Source organism: Ylistrum balloti, unplaced genomic scaffold, assembly GCF_031769215.1.
Source record: "Ylistrum balloti isolate Yb309-2 unplaced genomic scaffold, AGI_CSIRO_Ybal_v1 Utg369876, whole genome shotgun sequence".
NCBI classification, from domain to species: domain Eukaryota; kingdom Metazoa; phylum Mollusca; class Bivalvia; order Pectinida; family Pectinidae; genus Ylistrum; species Ylistrum balloti.
This window is the reverse complement of record NW_026782016.1, coordinates 559,443-574,126: the sequence shown is the minus strand read 5'-3', so window position 1 is coordinate 574,126 and position 14,684 is coordinate 559,443. Positions and strand designations below refer to the sequence as shown.

Sequence of the window (14,684 nt, the reverse complement as noted above, 5' to 3'; positions counted from 1 at the left end):
GATACAATGTCTTGTCCATGGGCATAAGCTCTTCAGCACTGACCGGTCATGAGAAATACAAGCTGTAAGGAATAGTGAGCATCATACCACGCGTCTTGGATATTCACGTGAGATTACATAGTTAACGCTCAAACCATCTGATATTCGAGTTAGATCATCTGATTGACATTCACTTTGTCTTGTTCACATTAACAGCACTATTGAGTATCTTTGTCACATCACTACCCTTCTGCTGCACTCCTTAAAAAACGCGGACATTGCTGATAGATGCTATTATTTCTGCCCTAAATTTAGGTGTCATTCAATACGTACACACACAAAAAGATATATACTTTTGAAATATATGATGTTGATATACATACATGTATACATTGTATTAGTTAATAATGCCGAACAAAAACTTTGGTAAATTTTTAACACCGCTTAAAACATTACAAAGACACTTACGAAAATATGGACATATCAAGGAATTTTCAGCCACATTCAGTGATGAACTAAGGCATAATATGAACAAAAGACAGCTTTACACGGAAACCATTGAAAGAGCACAAGAATAAGACCACATAATCTGGAAGAGTAAGTGTCTTCTGCTTGTAAATCTTGGTCCCCCCCCCCCCATCGAGCCCCACTAAGTTAAGGTTATAACCTTTCGTTGATTGCCTATAAAACGCCAATAATAAGCGTGGCACAGAGATATCCCAATCCGCGGTCTGCTGATAGTGCTGGTGCTGATAGTACCGTTGAACAATATCTACCTCGGTAGAATTTGTGACTATGTTTGCTCAAATGGACCAGACAATGTCAGTAGTACGGGTAGCTTTGTTAACCTCGATTGTAATTTCCTGTTGTCATGGGGCATTCCTTGGCGGAAGCATCAACTGGTACATGCTCGGTGGAAAGGTGAGAAATGTACAAATTTTGTTTTCAGATTTTTTTTCTCGATTTTTTTCCCCACAATAACAAAAAATCTTGATTATAAGATTCTTTGTAAACAAAGAGTCCATCGACAGCCTATTTTGATGGTGGCAATTCAGAAAAAAAGTGATTTTAATATTATTTATATCAAAGGACTGTGTTGGCTTGCCACGTTTTAATTCATTCGAATAGTGACACGGGTAAGAAAATGTACACTTTCCTAAAATTATTTGATGTATGAAAATTACGAAATTTATCTAATTATGGGGCTGCTGCACCTTCCCGTCTTGAGTTAGACTTTTCTTTTGATCACTTTGGATTTTCGTTATTCGCCTCCGAAGCTTCAAAAGTTTAACATCACTGACGATTCCTAGGACGAAACATTTATATGATGCAGTTAAATTCATTGTTCGGCTCTACTGTATCTCACTCTATATTATGAAAAGGTGCTGTTAACCTGTGTGTATTTTGTACAATCTTTTGCAACCTGGTATTTCGAGTAAAGAAATATTTAAAAATCGATAAAAAAGTTCTTTTTCTGTTGTATGTGAAGAGTTTTTCTCATTACCAAATAAAGCAAAAAAGATTGAATATGTATTGACTTGAAACCGTAACCAGGACTTTAAAAACTTGAACAAGGGTGAACCAAAACCAAAAATGGTCGTTTCCTCGATATTCGGGACCCAACGACACAAACATATGATGAATACATCTACATTTAAATTGAAAACTCGCGACAATACATCTGACAGGTCATAATCTTAGATTTGCTTATCTTTCTTTCACGCTTTAAGCAAATCCATTGGTAACGAAATCCGGATATCTACTCTCAAAGTTTCCACATCCTATACGAAACCGATAACTTTTCTGATATTTCTATGATATTAAAGTTCATCGCGATTAGACAGGGATTTGAACCGTGGACATCCAACGTCTGGACGAAAGATATGACCAATTGATTCAAGTTACCTGGTCATCAGTAAATACCCATCGCAAGATGATAAATGCCTTTGTCCATACCAGTGAAATGCCACTGGCTCATGAAAAATACGCAAAAGAGTCGAACTGAAAAAAAAAATCTATTCGGAATGGAAATAACTTCCGGTTCTCATGATTTCGTCATTCGATTTTCTTATACCATTCCCCAAAAGGATTTAATGATGACATGTAATGACAACAAAATAATAACCGTGAAGAATTTCATTAACATCTGGTGCCGCCTTGTTTAGTTGAGACTATTTTACATCCTCGTATAACGCATTTAATATCGTTTGCGGACGCCCAATTTTAAAGTGAAAGCTGGTGCAATGAAAGAAATAAAAATCGAAATCAGAACGTAACATTATACGAAATGTTTTAATACGTGGATATGATATTTGCCGATTCCATGTCATAGAGAGAGAAAAAAATGTCCTCTCTTTTCTACAGTGTCTCCTGTAGATGCCTCCAAAATTGACGTTTTGTGTCGTTTAAAGTTCCTCTTTCGTTTCACGTCCAGAAAATCTAATTTACAAACGGTGTTGGTCCGTTAAGTATCTTTCTAATACAACATGTAATTTGTTTTAGAACGAAGCAGACATTTCATCAATAAAATCAATCACTTTATTTATTATTGTTGGTGTAAAGGAGATAGATTACATAACTTTTATCACAACAAACGTTAGGCATACATTTGGCTCCTACCAGTTTTCCTCTAATATAGCATGTATACCTTACAATTAAAGGTAACTCACTCTTTCTCTTCTGTTTTACATTTACTATTATGATCGCTTAAACACGTCATACTATCAGAAAGTGGTAAACAAAGGAGAAAGTGTGTAACTGTAATTCTTACATGTTAAGTTTATATTAGAGATAAATCACATCACATCACATCAATCACATCAACATCTATGCATGCTAATCTAATGTGACAAGTGCATTAACATTGGACGTTGTTTTAGGCAAGTTATATATAATTATTCATGTTTAAATTGAAAAGAAATAAGGATATTATGCCGCCCTTACCTCGTTATTTTGATTTATACATATTTCTAAAAAAAATTATTCAAACCAGGTTCGGTTCACGTATCGCCTAACATGGGAGAAGGGAACAGGACCTTGTGGCCCTGGATGTTCACAAGCCAGTGTAGGCCAGTCCGGAACATTGTCTCTGCCGTTAACCATTTTGTCCTGGTCCTGTACCTCAGGTTGTAATGGTAACAGTAAGCTCCACGATGCCAATTACGTCACGACGTCTGTAGGGGCTGGAGCCTCCAGCTGGGAACAGGGAGAAGGAAGCTTTTTATTCACTCCTCCGAAAGCGAACGGAAAATATGAAATCATGTAAGTGTAAATTATTTAAGGTGAATAAGTTCATTTTTTGTGGTGTCTTGTATTGGAACCACGTTAGTTGTTATAAACAACATTTTACCCTGGGCGGTATTTTACGTCGGAAGAGACTTAAGTTTAAACAATAATTTTATTCAATATTCAACAATTTAACACGTATACTAAGTGATTTTTATGAGGAATTTCTCTTGCTTTGTAACTAGAAGATTTTACAATTACGCGAGGAATGTTGTCGGAGAACAAGTGGCTAACATTATTTATTTAATTTGTTAGAGAAGTATAATTTTGTACAAAGATACACATGTATTACTGTAGTATAGAAAATGATGTTGATGTTGTATTTTAAAGAATGTGAATACTTACGCACATCTTACAAAGAAAAAAAGGAGGATTCTCATTATTAACGAATATATTGGCTTTATTATTTTTATTAGATAATAGAAATTTATTGAATTATCGTTTAATCTAGTTTTTTTCATAAGATAGTTAAATATCATCCTCGGAGTCTGGTGAAAATGACACCACCGCTAGCGATTTTCACCAAGGGCCAAGGATGGATTATTTAGAGCAATCAAGATTGCGATGCAGTTATCATTGACTGAATCACTAATTATTAAGAAATAGGTAGCCTTACAGTGAGCTATTTTATACTTTAAGTGTATTGGTTAAAGTCTTTCTGTGTCTTGGTTATAAACTAACAATTTCAATTACTATTTGTTACAACATTGTTATAATGATACTGATGACGTCTAACGCAGGTAGTTGAGTTGAAACTATACTTCATATATATCTGTGTCATTCAAAAGAAATGTTTACGATTAGTTAGCTCCAGAATAAAACCAAACATGGTGTCTATGTGCATTATTTTCTGCATATATGTATTCCATCTACTGTTTGAACCAATTGTGTTGATCAAAAATATTTCATCTCTCAATGATCTGTATAAAGTGAAAAAATCAAGGCCCATGTACCGAGTTACAAGTCATATGGGAAAGACCGAGACTTTGCTAATCATTGCTAATTCCTAGGCACTTCAACTTCCCATTGATCTTTCAAGTATAAGGAGTTAGCTTCTGGTTTAGCTTCGATTGTCTCTTGGAATCTTTTATAACAATGTTATGTATCATGCTATCACATGTTCTTACATGATTTTGACTTGTTCGGATGTTCCCTAACATGATTTACAAGAGTTGTTTTTCGGGTAATTAGGTGCACAAAGGCATCACACTGTATACTTCCTGAACCCGTAGAATGTCTCAGCCGGTCTAAATAACCGTTTATCTCCCTGCTGTTGACACCGGCCGTTTAAAAACAAAACTCAATAATCTCAATACATTTGTTTACATAAAAAAAGCCACTTAAGCGTCGCGCAGTAAATTAAAATTCCAATTTCGGTTTAAAAAATCACTTTAAATATTGAAGTGATATAAGAATGACATATGAAGTCCTTCTGTTTCTACCCACTTAAGAGTAACATCGCCCTGGTGTGTTCATCATATTATCGTTACTGAAAGTTATTAAATTCCACACCCTTTCTCTTATTAACGTTAAAGCCTTTCTTGACCTTCCGTACAGACGGGAGGATTATAGGATTAACCTACAGGTTATGATATTGATCTCCTCGGTATATGGAGGACTCTTTCTATGTCAACAAGCCTGCGGGGAAAATATTCCTAAGATCATTTTTATAAATAGTGCTCTGTTTCCAATTTGTTATTTACAGATGGATATTGAAACCTATAACCCAATACCATTGTTACCTGGGCGTTATTCAGATTAATACCAAAATGATTTATTATAAAGTTTTAAATGTATTTCACCTAAGTTACAAAACAGATATTCTCAATTTATTTGAAAGATGATCCCAATTTCTGTTTATAAATCCGTATCACTATTAATGTAACTGGCCATATGACACCAATAATCTAGTTGTTTGTCGGTCCAAATTTCGCAAAAGCTACGTGATTTTAATATTAATATCTTGTCAACATAGAAGTTTTGTCGTCATTGCCTTTTGATCTCTCTCTCGAAACTCTATATCGGATTAATGTTATAATTCCAATATCCCAATAATCACAGTAAAATTTAGCATTATTTCATTTTTATACAACCACATGATAAATTACAAATTCGATAAAATTGTTTTTCTTTTAAAATCACGCCGCTATGAACAGAGTTAATTAATGTTTTAGAGAGATGTACTGTACTGGTGTTAATAGTAATTTTGTTTTACTTAGGGAAACGTATGCACCAGTTTCATGTTTGTATAATTGTCATTAAATCCTAAGGCTAAAAGTAACTTCACTACAAAATATTCCACTGTGCAGTACAACTGTGTGATATTGACTGATAGAATCTTACATGGGTATGTTCCATAGACAACGATATCTCAACCAAAGTGTAAGAGTTTGGCTGGTATGATAATTTTCGACTGCTGACCACCCAACCTCTTACACAAGGATTCAGATATCCCTACCACGGAACGTACCTATGTTGAATTATTTTTCCTCTCAGAAAACAGTAACAAATTATTAGTCGTTGTGAAACCTATTTATCGCACCATCGCCACATGAAATGCGCATCGAAATTGATTATGTTATCAATTTGCGACATGATCACGTTACATAAAGTGGTGACGCAACGCTATTTTGAATAGCGTAATAGCAAGTGCTTTCTCTCATACCCTAGGGGGAAAATTAAAACATAGGGTGTGACAGAGACATTTTGAACATGTTAAACGGGAAACAAATATGTGGAAGGCAGATAAAATTCAAACATGGAGATAAGGTTTAGTTGAATAAGCCGATGTAATTACTTTGGAGAGTGCGGACAATACAACACTGCGACGGTCTAACGTGAACAGAAAACACCGTAACGGAATGCTTGCGGTTATAGACAATTTATCACCAAAATATTTACTCGTCATTGGTGCAGAACTCTGTTTAAAATCTATTATGAAACATATTTTTATATTTATGTATGTTAGGTTCCCAGATTGGCAAAGCTTATTATGCGAATTCGGGTCAATGGAATGACCTATCCATTTCCTGGACGAAATCTTGATTTTTCAATCAAATATGACTTTATGTACGTTGTACGTGGTTGTTGAAAGGTGTGAGCAAATGAGACACATTGAATAACATACAATGTATATAAATAAATTCAACTCGACACAGTATATTCTGAATAAAGACTAATATCGTAAAACTCCGAATGGACGGGAAATGGCTATTGGGAAAATAACGCTTCAGTGCGAAAATTGGAATCAAGCGTTTCTTGTAGATTTCATTAATCATATATAAAGTGTTACCTTGGATAGGTTAAGTCCCTTGCGATGGTCAACTCAAGCCAATGGCCCCGGACAACTACAGACAACAGTGGACCTAAGAATCCGTAGCGATACTAATCTGCCTAATGCCAGTCCGATAGCGGCTGTACAACCCTCCATTGGGTAATTATACTCAACGTCACACATAACATCATATAATTGGAAAACAAACACTAATTTCATTCAGTTTGAGTATAGACATTGCGATTTTTTTGTAGTTTTGAAGACATTTTTATTTTCTTTTTTCATTCATTGTAATAACATACGTATGTCATATTGTTTCAAGTTATTTTATCTTAAGAAATTCTATATTATTTTGGCCATATTGTTTACAATAATGTAATTTCTCACCTTATTCCAGAGTACCATCTGGATGTAGGAAGACTATAGCACTACCGGTAGTAGATCCAGACGCTGACATCACCAAGTGCCGGCTGGCTGGTCCGACAGAATGCGGCATGGCATGCACAACACTTACCGGGATACACATAGACAACGTAACGTCATTGTTTCGCGCTTCAAATTACTTTTGTGATTTTTCTTTAAATAGCTTATTGGCAAGTTTTTATATCATAAAGGCTGAAATAACTGTACCCAGACTTCACATAGCTTACAAAATAAAGTAACTTATATTGAAATGTCTTAATTACGTTATCTTGTATCTTACAAACAAGAACGAAAGGTCGTCATCCTCGCTATATATCTGCTTTTCTCCGATCGATAAATGTAAAATAAAACTTTAAAGAATACCTTTGCTTCATCTAGTTATTTTCTGAATTCGACACCTGAGCTGTTGTTAAAGTTACCCTTCCAAATATTTGTTTCACCTGCAGGACAAATGTACAGTAACAGTTCCAGATACACTGACAAAGGGCGAGTATCGTCTTGCTGTAGTCGTAGAAGACTTTCCACGCAGTATCATACAACTAGGGGGAGCCACCAGTAACCTCAACAAGCCACTCAGTGTTGTACCGATACAGGTAGCAATATATTCATCTTAGTCGTGGCACTGGAAAATAGAGACATGAAATCTGATTCCTTTTGGATGCTTGTTTTGACCTTAAGTAACATATTTTACAGGAATAAACATCAAAATTGCAAAATAGCACTGACGATTGTCATTAGCGCAAGCAACAATATAATTGTGAAATATCACACCAATTTCGTCAAGTTAATGCATATAATTTATCAAATCAGTCATTGTAACCTAACCATGTTGTTCTCTAATTGAGATAAAACTTTGTCTATTTTAGTTAACAATTCACGTCATCCAAACGAGTGGGGGATGTGGTTCTGTGATTCCCAGCAATGCTGACACCGGTCCGACAATCACGTATCCTTCATCTGGTGCGCCTACCGGAAGTCTTCACACGGTCCTTATTTCTGCTCAAAGGTGAAAGTCAAACTATCAGCTATCTTGATGGAAATAAAATGTTTTGTCCAAGGGTTATTCCAATCAAAACCTGGAATATCGTTACTTTGTTATTTGGGCAAATGAACCTTCCGAATAGATTTCATGAAGTATATTAATCGACTTTTTTTTTAGATTTTGACTCAAACTCTTTATAACATGAAACAAGTACTGGTGGAGGAGGGATTTTTTTTTCATTTTTTCTCCTGAAAAATTGCCAAACTAACAAAACTTGACAAGCGAGACTTGTCATTAACTTTTATTTTTAAAACACAAGTTTGCAAATTGAAAAATGATGGATGTCACTAAAACTTTTGTACAATGACGGCGATAAAGTGGAATACGCTAATGTTTCAGTACCAGTTGGTCTTATTTTTCATTGAAGACTCGTGTAGAGTTTGAATTTTGGTTACGATATTGTCATATATTTAGTGGTAGACTTACGTGTACATATGTCATGTTATCATCACAGCAACGCACAAGCTATAGTCAGTACTTCAGCTGGTGTGAAAACCACGCAGTCACCGGACCCTTCTCATCCTGGGAATTTTCGCGTGAACACGAGCTGGACGCCAAATGCTGACCAAGACGGAATGGCCTTTACCTGCGTGTGGGCGTTACAAAACAATGGGTATACTGTTATTTGCCTATTAAATAAATAACATTATTTGATATATCTGAATTTTACATGTAAACTTTTGCCATTTTTCATTTAATGTCATTTCATTCTTATCATTACCATTGTTTTTCACTAAAATCTTTTCCAATGATCATTTTCGCTAATTTGTCACTTCTCACGTTTTTGATAAGTCCTTTAAAATATTCCATGTGACAATACAAATATATGCATGTACAAATACAAAATAAATAAATTTACTTATGGAATAAATAGAAAAACTTAAGCACTTGTATGTGTATTGAAATTAATCCAATGGTTGTTGGATGAAGCTAAAATTTAAAATAAATAAATGAATAGATAAATAAATAAATGAATTTGTTCGAAGCAAAGACAGAAATACATCCCCAATTTACACATTTGTGAAACTGTTATCACTGTTGCATGTTTTTGTCTCCTCGCTGTGACTTCATCTTAAAGTATAAGTAACAGATGAATGTCAAAACCTTCATTACGTCACTGGAAAGCAAAGTATATGTTTTCAACATGAATGATGTTGCTCGACAGGTGGCTTAAATCAGTTCTATAGTCATGTTTTAAAATCGCCAAAATAACAAAACAAGAACAATGATTCATTCGTACAGGCTTTTGTACACTTTTAAAAAGCATATCTGTACGCCAAGTCCTTTTGTAATCCAGTTGATTTCAATATTCATGAAAAACCTTAAGTTTTAATACAAAGAATCACATTTCAGATAAATATTTCTATTTTGATTTGATTATGGCTTATTTTTTCAGAATTACTACAGATCACAAATGTTTCACTACTATAGTTAGAGGTAAGAGTAAATTGGGAGACAGCAGCAGATTGATGTCTTTTAGTAAAAGCTACTATTCAGAATGCTCGATATTGCAACGTTACTGGAGTGACCTCTTATCGTCAGCAATTGGCCAGTACATTTAAAGAACAACAGATTTTCACTAATAAAACCGAAACACAACAATATGCCTAGAAAAAAAGACATTAGAAAGCAAACAGATACGACCTGAAATCCTCCTTAGTGCAAGAAGAAAAGGGGCATGTTTCTGGGAAGATACCCATACTATGAGAATACGAAGAAATAAAAAGTCCCCTAAAGTGAAGTCAGTATGATATAAGCAACTGGTTTTAACATGGTCCATTCTGTTACATTTTACTGTATTGCTGTAATCATACGATATCGTTTAAACTAGCAACCAACAATACAGCGTATTACGCATGATGCATGGCTTTGTCATTCACAAAATCAAATGATATAATCTGCTACATATACATCATCTTTTTTATAGATATGAGTTAAGTATTACGATGTACACAAACTTTGTACATCGAATATGATAACTTATTGTAAGCAATGCAATTCAGTTATCTCCAGTCAGCAGCTCAGTGCAGTGTTTTGATTATTCTAAAAATCTGTTATATACAACACCACTGGAGTATTATGATCCACCAGCGGAGTGTAAAGAGTTTTCATAAATTAATGAAATAAACAATTTTGGAAGCATATCTTTGTTGCTGTATGATTGACTTGCATTCGTTCGGCGTCAATATTCATGACATGGTTTGTTTTTATGTTGATTTTTAGACAAAAATGACTGTAGTGGTGGAAATAAATGTCTGCATGGAAGCACGTGCATTGATTTATATAAACGATACACGTGCAACTGTCTGGGTGGATTCACATCAAAGGACTGCTCGGTCCGTAAGTATTTGTATACCAAAGATACTTAGGCCATGTAATGGTCTATATAATTTTTTCATGACTTTGTCATTGTCGTGGCATTTGCAGTCCCCCTACGTTGTTTTTTATATACCTTATGATATTTGTCGAAGGTGCTTCCTGTGTAACGTCAAATCCCTGCGTGAACGGAACTTGCGAGGAAAGGCATGGGACTCTCTTTTGCATCTGTTCACAAGGTAAGCAATTTTACATTTCAGTATAACATATATTTTAATTATTTTACGTGTATATTAACAATACCGGTCACAGATCATTTATTCCAACTTTTCAACAACATTACATTAACATTCAATAAAGCTTTCTTATTTTATCTGCCTACATTTTTCGTTAAGAACACAAAGGGTGTATTCTTATTTGAAACATCTGACATCCACAAAACCCCTTACAAGAAAGGTTATCATCACATATTAGTAAATGAATGAATCATATTGATATACCTGCAGTAATGGTAATAGTTAAGACTGGTCAAAACTTCATTGTAGGTTACACAGGAAAAACATGTGATACAACCATTGACAATTGTGCCTTATCTCCATGTTTACATGGTGGCACTTGTATCGCTAAGGCAACAGGTTCATCGTGCACTTGTACTGTTCAGTTTACCGGAAGTCAATGTCAAACACGTAAGTAAAGACGTACTTCACTATAAATCGCTCAGTATACATAAATTTAAGTATCCTGTACTGTTCTAAATACCGGAAGTCGCTTCTGACATAAGTGTTCAGGTACCATTTCTGTATTATTTCGCATGCCGAAAGTCACTATCAGCATGTGTTGTCTTGTGTGCCGGAAGTCAGTTGAGTGCCAGAGGCACGTTCCGACATATATATTCTAGATGCAGATATATAAATAAAATTTTAGAAAGAAGTTGTCACATGTTTTACATTGGAAGTTAATACCACCATGAACAGTCATAATCGTATATACATATCTTACCGATTTAGGAAATATAAAATGTGAATATACAATGAACGTGCCTTACATATGTAGATGAAATTTGAGATCGAGGCTATAGATATTCCCATTATAGCAGAAGCAATATCGGCTCTTAGAAAATGTAATTGTGCAATACAAAGAACAAGGAAGATGGATAGACCCAACATTCACGACGAAATGAATAACTTACAAATGTAGCTAGAGATGAAACTGTGTAAATGTAACACTTTAAAGTTATCAAATTGTCAGCTGATGATGAATATTGAATAATTGTAGTTTAAAAAGAAATCTAACAGAAAACAGATCACTGTTAAGGTTATGAATAGTAACGTTTCCTTCTCAACAGGTATTCAGACTCCCCTTCACTCTCGCTCCGTGACAGCGAGTTTGCTCTACAAAGCTACAATATCCTCGGATAGCGACGGGTCAGTCCAGATTCTCGATTACGTGAAAGTGTCCGGTGAGTACACATACAAGAGATAAATCTCATTCAATTGTTTGTTATGCCTTGTGTGTTCTGTTATTACATCACGTGATCACTCATAAGTTTTAAATTCATCGCTTTCTGTAAATTATCAGTTGTTAAAACGGTAGCTTTACAGTTATTAACCCTCATTTTTTTCAATTTTTCTCTCTTTTCCTTGTAGATCAAAGCAAAAAGGTAAGTAGTTTATTACACCCAAGCACGTGACTTACGTCTCCGACCATGTCCGTTAACACATCGTAAGTGTCTAACTTGTCTAAAACACTGTGCTATATCTAATAAATGGTAGAATAACGGTACTTAAATTGGTAAAAAAAACAACGATAAACGACGCATTTGCATTTATTCATACATACACAATTATTCGTGTTGTTTGTGTGTAATTTTTAATTCTGACATTCTAACAAAAAAGTTGTATTAACGAAGAATCTTTTAGTCACGTGGATGAAATAGAACTTATTCTATTCAAATATCACTTCAGGATATCAATGTAGTTGTTAATAACGACAGTCCACCCCTGTGGCCAATAGGCGTGGCTTTTGGGGGCTGCCTGCTCATCGCTTTAACCGGGTGTGTAACATGGTGGTGCTGTTTTGGCAAACGAGGACCAAACAAGGGCTTCATTGAACCTCAGCCAGCTGAAAAGTGGGCGCGACCGCGCCGATCTGGCAACGCCCAGAATCGCTCGTCCGGATCTCCGGTCGCTGAAAACACTCCACGAAAATCGGGGAATAATGTAACACAGGTTGAAACAAACACGGGAACACAAGTGTCCGGAGGGTCGCCACGGATACTCAATATCTACCAATCTTCAGCTAATGACCCCAACTTACATAAATGCGGAAGCAATTCACGCGGCAACGTTCATTACAACAATACGTTCTGGTGATACACCATGGACTGGATACCAGACACGAGAAGAGTGCTTATAATCATTCAATAGATAAGTAGTTGTCGTCAGTGGTCACTTTCAGTGATTGCTCAAAAAGTGTACAGAAGACACCCAAGTGAAGAACACCTTTGAATGAATTAGTTAGATACAGTAGAGCCAGACAATGAAATACACTGCATCATACAGCTATTTTGTCCTTAAACTTATTGCAACAGCCAACTTAATTCGATTTACGAAGATAATAGAGCCACTTTACATGTCACTTCATTTGCTTGTCATATTCGACAAAGTATTACCTCGCCTCACAAACTGTTCCAACTAAATTATTTGTATTCTGGATTATGTGTGGAAAACATTTATAAAACGTCTTCAATAAACCTTTAGAAATTCCAAATTCTTGTTTCCCATATAGAGCACAAGATATTTAAACGAAGATACATCTCTAAAACAAAATAAAACATGATCAATATTTTTCTTTCATTATCTAAAACTCTTGATATCACGGCAAAAAACAGGGGAATGCAATCACATATGTTTATAATAAAACAAAGAGAAAAGAAACTACATTAACTATTCCCTTCATTACATCTTACCTGTCAAGGTAATTGAACAATTAGGATAAAGCTTCTTGTAACTCCAAAACTTCGGTTCACTTGTTTTTATTCGGAGTGAAAAGACTGGTATCATTTCCAATTTAACACCATTAGTAATTATCATGGCAGCGTCCTCATACGGAACTCGTAAACCGGATTCCAACTGCAAGTTTGACTTTCAGGCAATGTCCAAGAACGTCCCAAATATGGTAAAAAAACACAGCGCTTTTTCAAGACTTGTATGGGATTTCACTGGATGACGCAGTTTTAAAAGTCTCATAAAACAGGGTCACTTAAAAGATGATCTCTTGCATCAAGTCCCCTTTTTCTTTTTGATGACTTCATTATTAGATAAAATATAATAAAATGCAAAAATATTTCAAAATCAGTTTATTTGGATTTTTTTATAACAGCTTTATAAATAAGTATAGATATTTAAAAAAAAAATTACATCCCTTTGGCAAGTACAAACGTATCTCGGAGCAATAGCATTATAAACCTGAACTCTTCTGTTGAAACAGATATAGAGGGAAACATTTAAAAACCTATCAGTGAAAGTGAAATAAAACGTAGCATTTTGGAAATATTCAAACGCTCCTAATTTAGTCATAGAAGTGTTAATGAGTTCCTCAATATAACCTGTGGCAAACATTTACAAGCATTCACTTTAGTCAAAGAGAGCATCTATAATATATATTGCAAATGAAAACATTTAGAAGCCTCCATATCAGTCAATGAGAGACATTCGGGAGTCAATGATATTACTTGAGGACAACACTAAAAAGCCTCCACTTTAGTCAAAGAAGAGAGTTTGCAAGTCCCAATTTTTCATCAAAAAGGAAAACATTTAAAATCCTCCAGTTTTAGTCAGAGAAGCCTTTACGAGCCCCTTGACATGTGAAAAATTAAAATATAAACAAAACAAAAACTAACAAGAGGCCTAATAATCATGCCTCTTTAGTTCATGAGAAGAAGCTGTTTGAAGATTTTTAACAAATTTGACCACTGTGACCTTGAATATCGGTCAAGGTAATTTCTTTTCGCAAACTTTGTCGCGCTTTATCTATGGAACATACCAGCCAATTATCATGCCTCTATGCCTTTTAATTTGTCAGAAGTCATTTAAAGGTTATAAATTTGACCCCTGTGACCTTGAATAAAGGTCAAGATCATTTTGTTGTAACATACCTGCCACATATCAAAACATTTGGTCCATTGGTTATTGAGAAGAAGTTGTTTATAGAAAAATATTGACACTGGATGGACTGATGACAGGACGACGCACCACGGCATAAGCTCACTTCACTTGGCCCTTCTCCAGTTTAGACAGACAGGTGCTTTCCTGAACTCCTCAATCTAACCTCTGGGATTTACTTAGAACATACATTGAGTGAGAG

The 14,684-nt window shown here is 35.1% G+C and overlaps 1 protein-coding gene across 1 annotated transcript; it reads left to right on the top strand.

Moving 5' to 3' along the window:
* Positions 1-786: 786 nt before the first annotated feature.
* On the top strand, positions 787-12,691 carry LOC132546184 (integrin beta-like protein E). The gene is made up of 14 exons (XM_060209893.1): positions 787-900; positions 2,972-3,240; positions 6,566-6,697; positions 6,936-7,071; positions 7,408-7,554; positions 7,828-7,967; positions 8,458-8,616; positions 9,400-9,440; positions 10,227-10,343; positions 10,475-10,558; positions 10,865-11,005; positions 11,665-11,778; positions 11,966-11,979; positions 12,284-12,691. The coding sequence occupies exons 1-14, from the start codon at positions 787-789 to the stop codon at positions 12,689-12,691; spliced, it is 2,016 nt and encodes a 671-aa protein (XP_060065876.1).
* Positions 12,692-14,684: the final 1,993 nt, after the last annotated feature.

Coding starts and splice junctions, on each gene's coding strand:
- LOC132546184 (XM_060209893.1), top strand. CDS start 787: ATGGACCAGACAATGTCAGTAGTACGGGTAGCTTTGTTAACCTCGATT. Junction 10,344..10,474: donor ATCAAAGGACTGCTCGGTCC/GTAAGTATTTGT, acceptor TATTTGTCGAAG/GTGCTTCCTGTGTAACGTCA. Junction 11,006..11,664: donor CGGAAGTCAATGTCAAACAC/GTAAGTAAAGAC, acceptor CCTTCTCAACAG/GTATTCAGACTCCCCTTCAC.